Source organism: Phalacrocorax aristotelis, chromosome 12 (genome assembly GCF_949628215.1).
Source record: "Phalacrocorax aristotelis chromosome 12, bGulAri2.1, whole genome shotgun sequence".
Classification (NCBI taxonomy): Eukaryota; Metazoa; Chordata; class Aves; order Suliformes; family Phalacrocoracidae; genus Phalacrocorax; species Phalacrocorax aristotelis.
The window spans coordinates 17,000,923-17,019,485 of NC_134287.1; the positions used below are offsets into that span (position 1 = coordinate 17,000,923).

General features: G+C 44.7%; 1 protein-coding gene across 3 annotated transcripts in view; it reads left to right on the forward strand.

The window, feature by feature from the left end:
* Positions 1-11,409, forward strand: part of GRK5 (G protein-coupled receptor kinase 5) — a 183,652-nt gene extending 172,243 nt beyond the window's left edge. For 2 of the 3 annotated variants that reach the window (XM_075107365.1, XM_075107368.1), the window contains one exon: positions 878-1,287. In XM_075107365.1, coding sequence (XP_074963466.1) covers positions 878-1,069 — 192 coding nt within the window. In that variant the 3' untranslated portion in view covers positions 1,070-1,287. Of the gene's footprint in view, positions 1-877; positions 1,288-11,292 lie in introns of those variants that run through there. The other variant, XM_075107370.1, reaches the window with a different exon arrangement.
* The last annotated feature ends 7,154 nt before the right edge of the window (positions 11,410-18,563 follow it).

Genomic DNA, 18,563 nt, shown 5'->3' on the forward strand with positions numbered 1-18,563 from the left:
TGATCCCACATTGGGAAAGGGATGTGGAATGAGTCTTATGTTTCCCTTCTGTTTTTTGGGGGGAACTCTTGGTTGTTTCCTGAGGGGACTGGCAGGAGAGACATGAGAGATTCCTTAATCTGCCCTCTCCACTCTGCGTATATTCATTCACACACTCTGAAAGACAGAAATAGGAGGCCCAAGAGCTGAGGAGGCAGTGCAGTAGAAGAAATATTTCTGCAAATAGGTGAGTATCGGGAGGAGGGAAAGTATGAACTGCAGAAGGGACAAGACACACCTTGGGGCAAGTTTCACCAGAGCTGAAGAAACAGGAGGAATAGGGAGGTGAAAGTAATGGAGAGAAGGCAGCACTGGAAGGGATGAGGTCTAGCCAGAAGCATGGCTTGCTTGTTAACTCACACTGTTAACTCAGAAAGCAGAGAAAGAAACATCAACTCAAACAAATGCTGTAATGAGGAATTTATTGCCGATGATACCACAGGCAGTAGTAATTCTTACTGGAAGCTTAAAATAATCACCCTGCTTTGAGTGTGATATTCAGGCAGTGTGCTGTGGAATTAACATTGACATTTCACATAATATAAAGATTCAGCTGCAGCTGACATTGTATGCTTAGATGACCGCTATAAACATGAGAATACAATAACAAGTTGAAGTTCAGATTACATTAGGAATTTGCTATGTTCTCATATTTAAAGTAGGATAGAGGAAAGGAGCCTTGTTTCATATTTAATTCCATCATCTGCACTTATACCTAGCATTTTTTCCTCTTTGCCCTTATAGTGCTTTTTAAGTCGAAGGTTTGTGAGTCTGCAAATAAAACCATAATGACCAATCATATTTAAAAGTAAAACATTGCATTTGCTTCTTTCATCAGACACTTACAATGATCCACCTGGTGATTACATGTGGCAGCGAGAGAAAATCAACCATATTGCATCAACTATTTGCATCTATGAAAAACATCACCACAAATGAGTCAGGCCAAAGTGACATGATAAAAATCAAGAGGCTTAAAACAAGAAAAGTAACTAGGCAGAACACAACAGTCTTTCTTCAGATTAGCTAATACAAACTGCACACTAAAACCTACCGATAGGAAACAAAGCTGCTTCTCTGACACGTAACACCTTTTTTTAAGGCAACTTAAGAATTCAAGAAATATGTGCATGTATTTAGAACACTGCCTTCTGTATATAGTAAGTCACAACTATGTCTCAATTATACTGAGTCTTTGTGGAAAATAATTGAAAATAAATATATGCAATGTTAATCAAGAAAACAAAATGAGAGAACATTTTCTCCCACAACAAGCACGTTTCTGTGTCAGAGTGTACTGACATACATGAATTACTTAAGTCAGAATGGTGCAGAACCGGAACAATTCTTCCTGGTTTTCAGGAGTGTATGAAAAGTTGTAACCAGCTCCAGCATCATTTTTTTTGCACAACTGCTTCTAGGGAAGCAGCGATGTACGTTGTCAAAATGTCCAAGAAGCCACCCTTGTAGAGGTCCAGGACGTTCTGGGTTTCCTCGTGATCCTGCTTGGTCACGCTTTTGTTGTCTTGATCTGCTGATCCGCAGGACTCTTCACTCACCTTGCCATGCCCCATCATTACTGTAGCACTGCAACTGCTTCTGCGCTGAGATCCTCTGTGGGCGAGGAAGGGGTTCTGGTTATTATCAGCAAATACTTTTGTCTTCCTATTAGACCCCTTACTTTCATAGTTCCTGAGTGCCATTAGCCTCTCGTTGAAATACTCTTGCAATGGCTTGTCATGGAAGACACTGCTGGTTGTTGGGTGGCCTTCCAAGTAGCCTCTCGAAGAGGTCCCCAAGCAATGGACTAATGAAGCTCTGCTTGGAAAATTATTCAGCTGTGATGAGGAGCTCTTTCCTCTTTCCAAATCCTGGAAAAGTCGGTTGAAGTCTGGAGTTTCCAAATAATTTCTTGATAACTATTTAAAATAGAGGGGAGAGGGAGAGGCGGGATAGGGGGCAGAAGGGAGAAGGAAATCTGAATTAAAATATGCTGCCTTAAGTAGCAAAAGGATCTCAGCTATATGGTTCCATACAGTAAACAGGTGTTAGGGGAGGTTTTAAGGTCTTAACCCAAATTCCCTGAAGACCTAGCAGTTTGGTACCAAGCTCTCTCTGGTGCAGAAGTCCATTAGGCTGAGGCTAAATAATGCTGAGTACTTCCCACTGACTCTGATGTACTGCCACAATTCCGTGTAGGCTCTCTGAAAACATAATTTTCTGAAAGAATCTTTCACCTGTCTGTATTAACAAAATTTCAGGTTTATCATTTTCCAACCCCATTAGCTGGTGTTTCCTGTGGTGAAATCAGATCCCACTTGTAAGAGATTTTTTTATCCTTTTTCCCTTTTATTACTCCCAAATAACTCTGCTCTGAATTGCAGTGTATTATTACAAGAATTGCAATTTTCACATACAAAACATTTCTACATCTTAAACCTATGAAGTTTATTATTGTTATTACCCCACAGCATATTATATATGTGCATGAAGTTGTCTTCTCCTTTCCCATCGGAGGATGCCTATCTCCTTGCTAACCAACCAATGTAATGCCTCAGTTACTTGAACAGTCAAAGAAAGGCCTGATCCAGTCCCTACTGACATCAGTGGGTGTCTGTAGGTTGATTTCAGAGGAACACCCATGCTGCAAGTCCCCTAGTTGACCACGAGAGACAATTTTGCTAGAAATTCACCATGTAAAAGATTGCCTTTCCATGCCCACAGTTAAAGGTCCCCTGGGTTTTCAAAGTTACTGCCCTGCCATTTCCACCTTTCTCACAGCTTTTCCAAGACTCCCCAGCCTGCCTCAAGCTACCAGGAGAAACAGCCCGTTTCTGTACACCAAGTTAGACTAGACCATGGCTTTTTCTCTGAAAAACCTTAGCGGTTCAGCTTGAAAAAAGAAATGCTTTATATTATATTACTGTTTCAAATCAGTAAAAAGAACGACTATACTGTGTGTAGATGACAGCCACAGCAGGATCACAGAACATTTTGCAATCTTTTATTATGCCTGACAATGACTTTAGTATTAAAAAAAAGCCATCATTCGTGTAGTTTTTGACAATTACTAATACAGTCTATATACTTGCTAATTAACAGAAACAAATCTGGTCTCATAGCCCAGCAATGCCTCAGTAGGGCACTCCATCATCAGCATATGGCTTGTTTCCTACTGGTAATGAATGATAAACATTGAACGCAAATAAGAAAGAGTGGGTTGGACATGCCATGTAAACTGAAAAGTAATCAAGATTTTGATCTCTCACTATTCCATCACACTTCATTCTGGAAGGGACCCAGCAAATCTAATGTCCCTGCCTAGAATGGTTGTACTTCTGGGCTAAGTCAGGTAACTGAAGAACACTAGAACTTAACTAAAAGTACTCTCTCCTTCCTACCTCAAACCTTTAAAAATGGTTTAAAAATTAATAATCAATTTAATCGTCATAAAAATCAATAAACAACTTAATAATGTGGCAGAATAAAAGTCTTTTAAGTTAAGCTTTTCTATACCAAAAGTTACTATCATACCAAATACTAACTTATCAAGAAGTAGGGGAATTACTCTAACAGCAGAATAGGTAATATTTATCATATATTGCAAAGAGAGTTTTCACGTACAAACCTTAATGTCCTGGAAGCCTGGATATTCTGGGATGATGGGCAAGGTGCACATGCTAATACTTTTTGACCGCTTGTGTTTCATCATCCTGTGAGAGCAACTGTGGCTCCTGGAGAGATGGGATTGTCCCAGCTGAGATGGATTTTCAGTAAAATGGAGTGTTTTACAGTCCTTTATACAGCAAGTTCTCAGGCACATCACTGAGGCAGGTCCTGCCATTTCAGCACGATTCAGAGGAGTTTGGAGGCAATCTGTATTCCAGAATAATTCTCCTGTCTGGTTTTCCTCTAATGCATAACCTTGTGCTAGAGAGCTCCTTGGCAATCTGTAATGTTGAGTGTTAGCAGACACAACGGACAGCCCAACAGCTCTGGGCAGTTCGGCTCTTGCTAAACTGGATTCTTAGAGATCATAAGCAAGTGATGCCCTCACTGAGGTCTGGAACCCTCAAACCATTAATGCCACTTTTATCTTCTGAAAGCTCTTCACAGAAGGTTGATAAATCCAAACCATGAACGCAAAGGGCTCAGGTGAGGGGGGGATTTACAGGGATTACAAAGTCTCATACTGTCATCTCAGACAGCCTAACGTGACTGCTGACGTGGCAGGAATTAAAGAAGATCAACAGTCCACATGCAGGAGTTGTCACTTGGCTTACTTTGGAATGGGCAGATGCCTTCCCTTCTGACTAGGGATCCCTGAGAGCAAAATATTAAGGGCTTTTGCTCAGTGAGGCAAAAGGTGAGTAAGTCAATACAATTAATCAACAGGTCAAGAAAGACAGTGTAGACAGCTGTAATAAAAGAATCCTTCCAAGAAATCCTATGACAGTAGGCTTCCTCAGTGTGATTGGAGATGGGCTACAGCCTTGGAGACCTGAGAAGATCCAAGGAACTGCCTTGCTGTAGTGCATCCATCTGGGAGGGATGCACTGCCTTCAAACAGCCCAGCACCAGTGCAGACTTGGCAAGAGGTCATGGTAGGAGCAAGACTCCTTTCAGCCAAAGCTGTGAAAATGTTCACAGTAAGAAGCAATAGCTGCCCTGAACAGCTTACAGCCTAAATATCATAGATGAAGAGCAGCCAGGGAAACAGCTCCACAGTTTTGATTTGAAGATATATTAGTGGTATCAGCTGCTAGGAAGAGATAAATGCATGCAGTTGCAATAGTTGGTTCGTCATGAACTTTGGCAGCACAGGGCTCTTTATTGTCCACAATGACAGCAGATAATCCCTGCCATTTGGAGGGCAGCACCTCCACCCACTGCCCCACCATGGCCAGTTTGCATTGGCACTGAGGGATAAACTGCCTCTTCTCCATCACATGCCATGGAGTAATTACTGTGCTCACTGCTGCTTGTGGAAGGTAGACAGTGGGGATTTACAATCCCCTCAACCTCCAGGTCTTCTAACTTGTCCAAGGTATCCATAAATATTTGCATGCTCTGAATATGTGCATGCAAATATTTGTGGGTGTCCTGGATGAGCTAGAAATCCATATCCATCCAGAGTATCCATAAATATTTTCATGCACATATTCAGAGCACTGACTGTGAGCTGTAAAGAGCTTTGGATCTTATCCACGAGACCATCAGCTGGATTCAGGTTAGTGCTTTAGACCATCTGGCAGATGGCAGCTTGGCAGGCTCAGGGCAGAACCCTCAATAGCAACACCCACCTGGCTGCTGGACAAAAGCAGGTCAGGCATAAGTAAAGAACTCCCGTGAATTGGTACATCCAGCTCTTCCCTATCTAAATGCAAAGATGCAACACCATTTTTTCCTGGTTCTGGCTCTGGCATTTTTTATGTGAGGGTAAAAGGATTCTCAGGCAGATAGCAAAGCTCTCGGCCGGAGTGACCATTTTGGCTACACCCACACCAGTGTATCACAGATCAGGGTCTGCGTCCGTAGCTCTGTATCAGCCACACACAAATTCATATATGAGGCTGATGGTAACAATTTGCATGTAGAGATGTCACGATGCTCACAAAGTAATAGAACTATGAGTCATCCCTGATTATTTGCATTGTTGTTGTATATATAATGGTACCTTAATACATAAGTGCAATGTGGCCTTGCTGGTACTACTGCAGAAAAATTAACAAAGCATTAACAAGGCTTCTTGGCACCAAATTTCCTCCTGAAAGACTTTCCTGGTCCAACTGGGCAGAAAAAAAAAATTATTTATTTACTACTCCTTCCCAGATCTTTCATATATTCTCTGAGCCAAAGCTGTCTTTGGGATATGTTCCCAATGGACCAATAAGTCACTGTGGACAGGCAGGAGGGGGATCTTGTCCATAAGTCTTCAGGCCTCATCACTACATTCAGGTCTAAATTGCTTCAGCCATGCAGAGACAAGTATTGTGCAATCTGACTGGTGGCAGAATATGCCTTACCCTGTAAAGAGAAGAAAAGGGAGAAAAAACACCACAGCAACAGCAGGAGTGAAACTAATTTCACCTGTGACAGAGAGCTTTATTATTTCACAGATCAAGGTATTCATAGTACTGCCCACAGTTGTCTACTGTTTCAGAGAAATAAGAGCTGTGCAAAATAGCTGCCATTGACACAGTTGCTTTAGGAGATGGGATCTATTGTAAGTGTAGAGGCTTTGCCGGGACCTGCAAATGTACCTTACTGTTGACACAGTAGAGTTCCCTCTTTCCATTTAAACTTGCAGCCTGAAAGCCTCTCATCAAACTTCATTCCCTTTTCTCCCCTGAAAGCATTTGCTTGGTTGAAGTGAGACACCAGCAGCTTTTAATGGGTAATTGCTCATTATCCTTAATGACTATACAAGGGCTACATACAACGTGTGACTTGCATGGAGCTTTAGGAAAAAAGTCCCACATTTCTGTTTTAATAGGGGGTTCTGATTCTACTCCTGCAGTCTAAAATTGGAGCTCCCAGAGTCTGTTCTTTTACAATCCCGTGTTCCTTCTTGTACCATATCATTGCTGCATACAGTGGGGCCAAGGTAATTCTCTCTTCAGCAAAGCTCTCTATCCTATTTAACGTAAATCTTTACATTATCCTTTGACCCTGGTGAAAAGAAAGATGACTTTCAGCAGCATGTAGGCTTCATTAGTTACCCACCTTATATCCTAACCTTCAGATTCTTTTAAAAATAATTTTTTTTTAATGGAAAGTCACATTATTATACCGTTCCTCATGCCACATAAGCCAGCATTGTTTATAGCAGTTTGCATGAACAGGTTGTGGCCACAAATCTCAGTTCTTCTGCCTTGCGAGGATATCACTCAAAAGAAAAATCATGCAAAGAATTATTTAGGCTTCTACAACCCCTACTATTGCTAGCCATTTGCATTTTCTCCACTATCCCTTCAAAAAATAAGAACTGGTCTATTTTTATATCCAACCTTTAAGTATCATAAGTAAGGTGAATGATTGATAAGATTCTCAGTTAATCTTAAATTGCAAACCAGAAATGTTTTATGTGTAAAATCAGATCCAAAACCAAGTAAAAAATACACAGTGTCACACCTTTTATATAAATTATTAAATGACTTTCAGCAAAAAGGAAAGCTATGCTCTTTTCAGGATAATTTGTATCAATGTGATTAGTATTTTCCCTAGTTAAAGATATCCAATTTGTGTTATAAAAGTATGGATTCATTCCCATAGTATTGGCTTTATGAGGCTGTAACACTTTGAAGGCTGCATAGTTTTATGCAACAAAGAAGAAACTCCTTCCCTACCATCTACTCTACGGTAACTTCTGTGACTGTAATCTGCTGACCTCTTACTGAAGTCAAGGTATGTTACATCCCTGCATCTCATAACAAGTCATTTTGTCAGAGTAGGCACTCAGGCTGCTCCAATGTGGTTTGCCTTCTCTTAATGGTCAGGGTCCTGAATCTGCTGCTCACTCTGGGTCTTAACTCCATCACCCTGTAGTCGCTGCAGCCGAGCTGTCTTCTGTAACCATATTTGCCACTAAGTTGAGACTAATTTTTACTTGTATAATGTTGTTACCAATATTTCAGTAGCACTGGCATTCCCCCCATGCCTCACCCTTGGTTTGTCTCTGCACAGCACAGCTGTTGTGTTACTCTTCAACCTGCCATTCTCAACATGGGCTGCTTTCTCTAACAAACATCCCAAATGAATAAATTTTTTGATGGTTTAATTAATTTTTTTAAGCTAACCACAATGAAGGGCATTTGTTGCTGTTTGTTTTTAAATGAAACTGGAGGGTTCCATCTAATTCATTCACTCCAGGAGCTGCAGCTTTAAGAGCTGCTACAACCTGCATCCAGAGAGATGCTCCCATGTATGACTGAACATAAGCAAACTCACAGAGAGCGCAAAGAGAATTGCACAGCAAATCCCTTCTTCCTTGCTGTTAAAGGGATGTCACTGCTACAGTACACTGTCCTGTACTATAAACATGCCAGAGTCTGCCTGAGGACCAGCAACAGTCCTGCTGCAACAGCCCACAGCCCAGCAAAACCTTTCTGAGCTGCCATGTAAGCTGGTAGTGCCTGCAGAGCAGGCTGGTGCTTCCCTACAGCCTGCACCAAGAGCAATCCAGTATTAAGTGATGGACTTTAGCAAAGCCTTTGATACTGTCTCCCTCAGCATACTGCTAGAGGAGCTGGCTGCTCATGGCTTGGGCTGGTGTACTCTTCTCTGGGTAAAACACTGGCTGGGTGGCTGAGCCCAGAGAGTTGTGGTGATGGGGCTAAATCCAATTGGTGGCCAGTCACAAGCGATGTTCCCCAGGGCTCAGTGTTGGGGCCAGTCTTCTTTAATATCTTTATCAATGATCTGGATGAGGGGATTGAGTGCGCCCTCAGTAAGTTTGTAGATGACACCAAGTTGGGCAGGAGTGTTGATCTGCCCGCGGGTAGGAAGGCTCTGCAGAGGGACCTGGACAGGCTGGATCGATGGGCGGAGGCCAATGGTATGAGGTTTAACAAGGCCAAGTGCTGGGTCCTGCCCTTGGGTCACACCGACCCCAGGCAATGCCCCAGGCCTGGGGCAGAGGGGCTGGAAAGTGCCCAGCGGAGAAGGCCCTGGGGGTGCTGGCTGACAGCCGGCTGGGCATGAGCCAGCAGTGCCCAGGTGGCCAAGGAGGCCACCAGCACCCGGGCTTGTGTCAGCACTGGTGTGGCCAGCAGGAGCCGGGCAGGGATGGGGCCCCTGTGCTCGGCACTGGTGAGGCCGTACCTTGAATGCTGGGCTCAGGTTTGGGCCCCTCAGGTCAAGAAGGACCTTGAGGTGCTGGAGCGTGTCCAGAGAAGGGCAACGGAGCTGGGGCAGGGTCTGGAGCACAAGTGTGCTGGGGAGCAGCTGAGGGAGCTGGGGGGGTTTGACCTGGAGAAGAGGAGGCTGAGGGGAGCCCTTCTCGCTCTCTGCAACTGCCTGAAAGGGGCTGTAGTGAGGTGGGTGTTGGTCTCTTCTCCCAGGTCACTAGTGGTCGAACAAGAGGAAACGGTTCAAGCTGCATCAGGGGATGTTTCGATTGGATATTAGGAAAAATTTCTTTACTGGAAGAATGGTCAGGCATTGGAACAGGTTGCCCAGAGAGGTGGTGGAGTCACTGTCCCTGGCAGGTATTTAGAAGACATGTAGATGTGGCACTTCAGGGCATGGTTTAGGCGACATGGTAGTATTGGGTTGACGGTTGGACCTGATGATCCTAGAGATCTTTCCCAACCTTAATGATTCTATGATTCTAAATTATAAGGAGTTTTTGTTAAACTATGAAAAGTGCTGGTTTGTAACGCATGAACAAAGACAGGGAAGGAGGTCCCAGATCCTTGGCAAACCAGAGCCAGGTGGGATTGCAGGGGAGCCAAGCAGTGCTGAAGCTCCCATGGCAACCTAAGGCCTGAAGCAATAACAAGAGGTGGGAAAGAGGAGAGGTGAGCACACCAACTCCACTATCTACTGACCAAGACGACAAATAGGCTTTACTAGTAACTACAGGAGCAAAGCATGTAATGAAAAGAGAAGCAATGAGCTGTTCCTTGCCTGGCGATGAGTGGTTGAGGGTGGGAGCAGAAGTTGAATTGCAGAAGGTTGAGTCAAAATTTTTGGCTTCTGAGGTTACTCGCTTCCTCATTTAGAAAAGGCTTTGGTCTAGCCCTAAAAAGAAGCCTGGGCTGTATCACTGCCTCTGCACCCAAACTTTCCCCAAACCTGGATGGTATGACTTTCTGTCTACTGCAAATATCTCCCCTCCACTTGCAAAAATAAAAAAAAGCTCTGTGTGTGTGATTTTACTTGGAAAACAAAACCCTGATCTCACTCACACTCTTGACCTCAGACCAAGTTTCATGCATCTCTTTTCCTTTCTTAGGTGGCTAATACTCTTAAAAGAACCAGATGGCACCCGTTTGCAGATGTCAAATGCTTGCCTCACGTGGCATGTTTACTATTGGATTTGCACAAGAGACTCCTGGCCCAGATCGCGAGATTTTTGTCATAATCACCAGCTTTAAACCTGAAGCAAACATTCACTGACTAGGTTGAACCACGATTACATTTGTATCTCTCAGTGTTTCTGATTCCTTTTTAAATTGACTGTTGATTGGAGTAAATGAAAGGGATTAGTGATGCTTAGTGTTCAGGAAGTAGAGCATTAGAAGTAGATGTTAAATAAGAGATGGAAAAAGAATAAAAAATTTAACTCCTGCATTCCTAGAAGGGGAAGTGCAATCTAAGCAGAGCTACAAGACCCACATTTCTCAGAACATGTGAAGCTGACTTGGAGCAATGCTATGGGTGTTTATGATGAATACTCTGATTTGTCCTCTGCTACCCTTCTGCACAAACTTTCCCGTGAGCATCTCAAGTGGAGCAGACAGGTGTGACCCTTCATGTCATGGAATAAAACAGCTGTGAAGCTGTGAGGTTTGCCAATACGTTCCCCAGAACAAGTCTCTCAGGGCTTTTTTTTCTTTGTTTCTTTTCCTGTTTTTGAATATAGGTTTCTGAGCTTCCTGGCTGAGTGACTGAAAGCACAGGGAAAGCGCTGATCCCTCTGGGACAGCAGCGTTCAGCGTGGGATGTCCTTGTCTCTGCTTGCTCTGTCTCTGTGTTAAGAATTATTTGCCTGAACCTGTTGACAGTTTTGTAGCACATTTATAACATTGTACATCTTCAGGAAAAGGGCTCTGAAAGGTATAATGCAGCCTCCTCCCTCTGTGAGGAATTAATTCTGGAAACTAAAGGTGGACACTTAATGACAGGCTGACACTGCCAGGTGTTTCAGATGCATTAAACTAATGTGCTTATTCCACAAGGCCAAAGTGCCTCATCTACGCATCTTCATTCCATGGCAACTTCTAATGCACAAGGAGGCATTACCAAATCTACAGCTGAGTAAAATCCAAAATCCAGGGTAGAGGGAAAATAAGCAAAAGTCTCATTAAAAGTCATAAACAAGGTGACTGCTTGGCACCAGATGCAGATCTGGTAAGATCTACTCCACAAGATAAATTCACTTTGTCTGTGTTCAGTACCTGTTGAGCTACAAACTGTGCACAGATGACCCATGCTGAAGCACAGTGTCAGCAAGGGACCTTCCCACACTCATCTGGGTACCTCAACGGGCTCAGGACTGCTGTATTTCTGCCCTTCTACCCTTACCAGGTGTTGCTTCTTGGGGAGAAATTGAGTTGCAAAAGCATGAGAGCAATGAAGAGTTGACAGGTTTATCAGCTGCACCAAGTGATATCAGCAATGCAGAGCCAAAGGAGAGAGGAAGGTATCCTGGGATCCCCGCATCTTCCACTGTGGTAATTTCTCCTCTTTTTGGAAAGTGCGTAATAACCCCCAAAACACAGGTTATTTCTCACAGATGGTCTGATTCCCTGTCTGCTTTTTCTCTCAGGGGTATTTATTTGATTTTTTCCTGATGCTTGCTTGCTGCACTTTGTTACAAGAATAGATATGAACCCATCACCTTTCTTCCTCCCATCAGCTGTTTCCATAGACTTCTCCTCCATCTTCCCTCCACACTCTTCCCCAATTTCCTCTCACCTCACACACAGACAAACAAACTGGCCTCCCCACCTTGGTTTCTGCTGTGCTCACATGTGCGCCATCTAGTACAGCTTTGCCACAGTCAGTCAAGAAACAGCGGCAAAGAAGTTGGCAGTACATGAGCTCAGCTTTAGCTCTGCACCTCAGCATGTCTGTCTGCAGAAATTGCTTGTATGAAGAGGAGAGCAAAGAAAGTACTGATGCATAAGTCACGTACTGATGACACGTTGATATTCTAACAAGTGATGCTCTTTGCCCCCATGCAGTGAGTGCCTGGCATACTGATCACCTGCACTTTCTGGAAACAGCTCTGTTTGCAGCTTCAGAGAGAAGCTAATATTGGGCAATCTCCAGTATCAGGGCAGTATTTGCAAGCCAATGAAAAGCCCATCCACAATGTAAAGTTTTATCAGTGCTACCAAAAATATCACAGGCAGAGAATGAGAGTCAAGAGCAAGATCAGAAAACCCAGGTTGCTTTCCCTAGGACTGCTCCTTTGGTGTCCAGAAAAAAAAACGTCATTGCTGGAACAATGTTGCTGCAACTGCTTCCTGCTGGAGAAGGAAGGTATTGGCTGTGGCTGCTTTCCCTGTTACTGGGTGGGGGGCAGTTTCAGAGGACCCCACCAGGACTGTCATCTGTCTTCACTGCACAGGAGACCCTAAGCTCACTAGGTTATTTTCCACAGAAAGTGGAAGATCCCCTGTGCTAAATCATCTGGGAAAGGAGGAGTGATAAAAAGGCAGTTTGAAGCTAGCAAAGGAGTGTGAAAATCAGGCAGCTCCTCAGACCCATGTGGATTCTGTTCTGTTGGAAGCTGTATGGATAATACCTGAACACAGGCAAAAATCCTTCAGAAATATTCTCTCTTGTACTGCTTTCCTTCCACCTGTCTCCAGCGCTGCCTTGTCTCTTGCGACCTCCGCTGGCACTGTGGGGTCCTTCTGCCAGCTGCAAGCCTTGAAATGGGGGCACAGGGAAGGTGGTGTTTCCTATTTCAAGCTGGAAGCAGCATTCTGGCGTGTCTGAGCTATATCCTCTTCCTCTCACAGCAGCTTCAGTGGACCCTCCACTGTCCAGGTCAGCCAGAGCTGAAGCTCTGCCTATGAACTCACAGGGCTGAAAGCACTTTCAGCCATCATCTCCTGACAGCCAGCACTCAGCAAGCCAGCCATTCCTCCATGGCTGGCAAGCAGTGCTCTCAGCAGCCCTGTGCAGGCAGGCAAGGAGGTAAAACCCCACCTGGTGTTTACACGTTGGGGGAAATCGGTCCAGACCCAACAGCCCAGGAGAGGCAGGGCTGCCACAGCTCCCTGCGCCCAGGTCCAGCCAGGAGCAAGGCTGAGTGTACTCCCAGTATTCCTAGTGGGCAGAGATATGCAGAACACACACATGTATATGCATATAAAAATGTATAAATGGCTGGCCATACCCCATGGTCTCTGGCTGCAGCTGGGACTCCCCTTGTACATCTGACAGCCAGCTTCTCCTGGCTCACCCTTAAAGACTCACACATACCCCTGGCTCCACAGACGTATGGGCTCCCATCGCCCCCCGGTCCCACTCCAGTTCCGGGCCACCACAGACACACATGGCCTCCAACCAGTGCTGACTGGGCTCAGACCATGGCCAATGTACCAACAAGAAACCTATTTAGATAAGCCCAGTGCTTTTTATTTCCTTATCCCTCTATTTCCCACACTTGATCCTCCACAAAATTACCTATATACCCTCTGTTTCCCTGCCTTTTGTTCCTCCCTGGGATCTCACATAAAGTAACTCTCCTCAATCCAAAAGGTGCTCTGGCATTGACTCATCCCGATGGGTTTCACCTGGGCAGTGGGGCCAACAGCTCTCCCGGGACAGACCTGAGGGGCCCAGGACAAGGTGTCCCTTCTGCTGAGCCTTACCTTGGCTTTCCTGCCTGCTATTCTGCCCTTGTGCTCCTCTCTGCTTCTGGAGATGGACCTTTGACATGCTGGTAGCTCCTGGGAGGGGCAGGGTGCGATGTGGACACCCCCCACCCCGCATCGTCCCTCCATGCTCCTGTGCAGGTGTGCAATAAAAAGTCACATACCTTAACACCTGTGATTGTGCCTCAGACTGTCCTGGAACAACATACAGCAACCTGCACACCCAAAATACCCCTGAACAAGCAAAGTGCTGCCCACAGGCTTGGACCCACCGGAGCACAGACCTGCTGTGGGGAAGGGGTGTGGTGGGGCAGGGGTCCTCAGGGTGGTGGTGGGAGGATGGATGTTTTGCCATGTGCAGGCACCACGGAGCCCAAAGGAAAGCAGAGTTGAGACCCCAGAAAGGTTCCCAGCCCCGTGTAGGGGCGAGAGTTAAACTGTCCTGGTGTGGAGGAGGAGGGTCACAGGAAGGCGATGGTGGGATATTAGAAATTATAGGGGGTTTTTCTCTTTTTTCCCCGTTGATTAGCAGTCTATGTCACCCTCCTGCCATGATTCTGGCTGAGATTTCAGCACCATTCTCTTATGACCGAGTCTTCCAAGATGTTAAATGTAACAGATGCCAATAGCGCAGAACCAACCTTCCGTCCTGCAGCAGGGCAAGGAGGGCATTTAGCAAATCCCTCCCTGGCTCCAGCTACAATTTTAGGTACTGTTTAAACCTCTGAAACTCCCAGCATTAATGTAATGGTGGAGTTTGTATCTCTGGCTTCTGTCAATTCAAACAGGCATCTAAGACAAGTCCCCCAAATGCAAATCTATTCATGGTGTTAATTTAATGAAACTTGCAGCAGATGCAAAAGTTGTCACCTGATTAAATAAATGTTAAATTAGTGCTGTAATCTGTAGAAATAAATCAGGTTGGAGCCTTGGTAGAACATGCATTTGGAAAGCATACTTAGCAAAATTAGCTGTGGTGATGCCAACCTGCAGCGTGTCCAGGCTCCTATAAATGATTTGTTGCAAGGTATAGCCAAATGTACTTTTGCTGGAGCTCCAGCTATATCAGTACAGCTACAACAGGAATAGACTGAAACCTTAGTTTCTAGTCTTGTTGGCAAAAAATAAAACAAAACCAAAAATAGTACCCAGAAGCCAACGCTTCTCTATATTTTTAAAGAAGTTCTCTTCTCAAGGCAACAGACACTTTACCAGCCCCAAGTGCCTTCCCCACCCTCATTGCTGCAACTGCCGAGGAGCTCACCAGCACAAGCAATGATTCACATGCTTCTGCGAAGCCTCCCGCATTGTTGAAGCTCTGACCAGTATCTTCTGCTCCATAAGACAGTGTTCCTCTTGTGTTGTGATGGGGAGCTGGAGGTCGCCCAGAGTCCTGTTTAACAGTGCCTCTGTTTGAGAGAAGCAGGCTCAGACAGTGGCTCCGCTGGGTGCCCTCCCTCCCTTACAGTGGTTTTTCTCAGGGTTCACTGAGGCTCAGCACTGCCCAGCTTGATGAGCTGGGGGAGCCAACGAGCAACTATAGTATGTGAGGGCATTCTTTATATTTGAGGGTGTGATGTGACACCTGTCCCTTTACCTCTTGCAGATCTCTAAAGAACAAGAACTGTTTTATAAAAGCAAGTTTTCTATTTGGCTTCTATGCATTGCCAGATAGAAAAGATGGTCATACCGTAGTATAGGGTAAAGTAAAGGCTATAATAGTAAAGGCTATTGTAACTTCCTCCTGCGTGCCCGTTTGTGCTCCACGTTGCCATGTGCCTGATCTGCAAGCCTGGGGATGGCTACCAAAACCCCTGCTGCGGCTACCACAAAGGTGCATGAATGCACCCACCAGAACTGCGTAATACATCTAAGTGCTAGGAAAGAAAATATGCAACGTGTTATGGAGTAGGTTACATCTTGTAACAAGTTAACATACTTTTCAATGGAAAACAGCAATGCTCACGTTATTGTGAGCCATGGTTTTCCTTTTTTTGAAAAGCCTAGTAACAATTACTTCTTTTTCCCATCACTGCTTTTTTTCCTGTGAAGAAAACCAGCAATTTTTATAGGGTAACTAGGAGGACTTGTGATCCACCAGCCCTCCAGAGGTACAACCACTGCTACACAACATACTTATAAGCTTTGAAGCGGAAAAAGTAGTAATAATCTCAGTGTGGGTTATGCCTACGCAAAATTGGAGGGGTGAATTTTGGAGCAGGATGAAGACCACAGAGAGTGAAGAGAGAGTGAATGTGAGGATCGCACATCCTCTTGGAAGTAGGTACTTCATTCTGCTGTACTCCAGATGCTCATAAATCTCCCAACCTGGTGAAGCAAGATGTTCCTTGAAGCAGGATGCTGCCTAATATGAGACTGCTGCCACATAAGTAAAATTAAAGTTGGCAGGTCATACCCATGTCATGCTTTTGGAGACGTTAGTTCCCAGCTGAACTCATCCACAGGCAAACGAAGAAATGCCGATGAAGTGAATAATGGTTTTCGCAGCATAGCTACAGCTACCCTGCTCTAACAGACTTGCTCCCTCTGCAGTCATTTCACATGGGACCAAACCTGAAATTAGGCTGAATGCAGACTAATGTCCCTTCCCTTCATTTATGTCACTTTGGTCACTGCTTTGGCTATCTCCATTTTATTTAGCACACCATGAAGACCTTTTGATATATAGACTGATTTTCCCCGCCCTTTTCCTATCCAGCTGGACAGCTTTGCTGGGACACCAGTTATGTTCATAAGGACAGCTGAACCTTAACAGCGTAACCTTGAACACAGCTGCTCTTGGCAGCGCTCAGATGTGTGGCTTTCCCCTGCCCTGCTGGGGGTCTGGCCGGTTGTCAGTGGCATCTTTGGGCATCCCTCTTTGAAAATGCTGAGCCCTAAAAAAACCTCATCACTTCCAAGTTCTATTTTTCTAGCTTGTAGCCTCTCTTCTGAAGTGGTGGGGGAAATGAAAGAAGGAAAAAAAAAAAAAATTACTGATTCAGGTTTTGGCAGCTCTCCTCTCACTGAAGAACATTCCACACTTGCACATGAAAGGGATTTTCTAGCAAATCAGAGCAAAGAGTCGAAATAACAAACACAAACAATTACAAAAAAATTGCCACACTCAGTAGTTTTTCTGACTGCTGCTAGTGGCTCAGTGAGAGGTTGGTTCATTGCCTAATCTTGAGCTCAGAAAAGGACAGTTCATCTTTAAGTTTACAGTGTTATTGGCCCAACTACAGAGGATAAGATTTCCCTTAAGTCTTTGCCCAAGGCCAAATGATGACTCCAAAAATAACAAGTCCCCTTGAGGTTGGAAATTTTGGTTAAGAGAGATTTTGTTCATGTTCCATAAACGATACACAAATATTCGTCTGAGTGGATGGAAAACACTTAAAAGCTATGTAACATGGTGATCGAGACCAATCCTGAGATGGAAATAATTTACTTAATTCTTCGCAGCACTGCTGTCACTTCGAGCCATCTGTTGGCTGGGACGCTGCTAATAATCTATTAAGCAGCTTGGGAGATGAAACCTTCCAAAAACAGAGATCACAAAGAGTTCACTTATTTCTCTGCAGTAGAAAAGGAAGTGGGTGGGGAAAAGGGATGAAAGGATGAAACTCTTCTGGTTTCAGGATGGAAGCTTTGCTCTAAAAAAAAACCCACCTGGTAATTTCATACTTCCTTAAGGAGAAATGGTGTCAAAGATGTGGAATGGGCAGCAGTTGGAGGTGTTCTGTGAGCCCTATTATCTTCATCACATGGTAGATTGCAATTTTAATCCAAGAGGTCTCCTCTAGGCCAGCAGATTTGCCAAGTAGCCTGGTCAGGATGTTGAGAATCCTGTTTTTTAATAGTGGCCAACAGAACAGTGCAAGAAAAGCAGCAGAAATGGATTTCCCATTAATTTGGGGAGTGACTTGCTCCTGCAGGGAACACCAAAACTCTGCTCCTGCAGTTTGGTCGTGTACTGAGGTACTTGGTCTCAGTCACAGCCGTAGCAGTGTTGCCTTTTGTTCTTCAGTTTTGGGGGTTTCATATCATTCAGTATCTATTTGCAGACTAAAAGGAGGACATCAAGCTTGTCCTCTACGGTCTTTGCTGCCAGGCCCATCTCTGTAGCATTTCAGGTATGCAAAAAGGACACTTTTATGTTGAGTGTACTATGGATGTGAAAGAATATCTAAACCTAGTATTCAAACCATGGAAAAATTATGAAGTCAGTAAATACAGAACAAGAACTGAGAAAAATTTATGTTAGGCTGTTCCTCTGGGCTGTAGCTTGAAAAAGAACCTGAAAGGTTTTAACTTACCTTCAAGTTAGTGTATTTTTTGTAAACACTGGGAAAGCTTTAGTGCTGCAATTGTTAGCATAACTTGTTCAAATATTTCAAGTTCCCACCTCATCTTAGTAACAGCATGGAAAAACACTTGAAATCTATCTAATCAAATGCTCACAAGCAGCCATATCGCACAGGCAGCTGCGACAGGCCTGATGGAAACAGAAACCACATTTGTTACTGCTGATACAACTTCAGCACTGCTCCTGCCAGCTGAACTGCATGCTGCCACATCGCTCTGTGGAAGCCCCGTCCACCGCCACGATTCCCCCTGGGCTGGGGGTTCTGGCCAGGTACAACAGCACGGAGACAAACCTGGGTTCCTTTGGGAAACCACACACCGAGGGGTCGCTGCAGCCATGCTCCCATAGGGAAACAAACTGCCAGATGCTGCTGGAAATTTATATTGCAAAGCAAATGGAAAGCCCCCATGCATTTCCCGCCTGGTGTCAGGTCACCCCACTGACGGCTATTTCAGTGTTTGCCTGAGACATGGCATGGCAGGTAATGCTCCCCCTTCCCTGTCCCTGCCCACCCATACTGCTTTTCTCAGCCATCCTTTTTCTTTTTTGGTTTGCACATTTGTGTGTAAAGTGAAACAAGCTTTACAAGGCCAAAG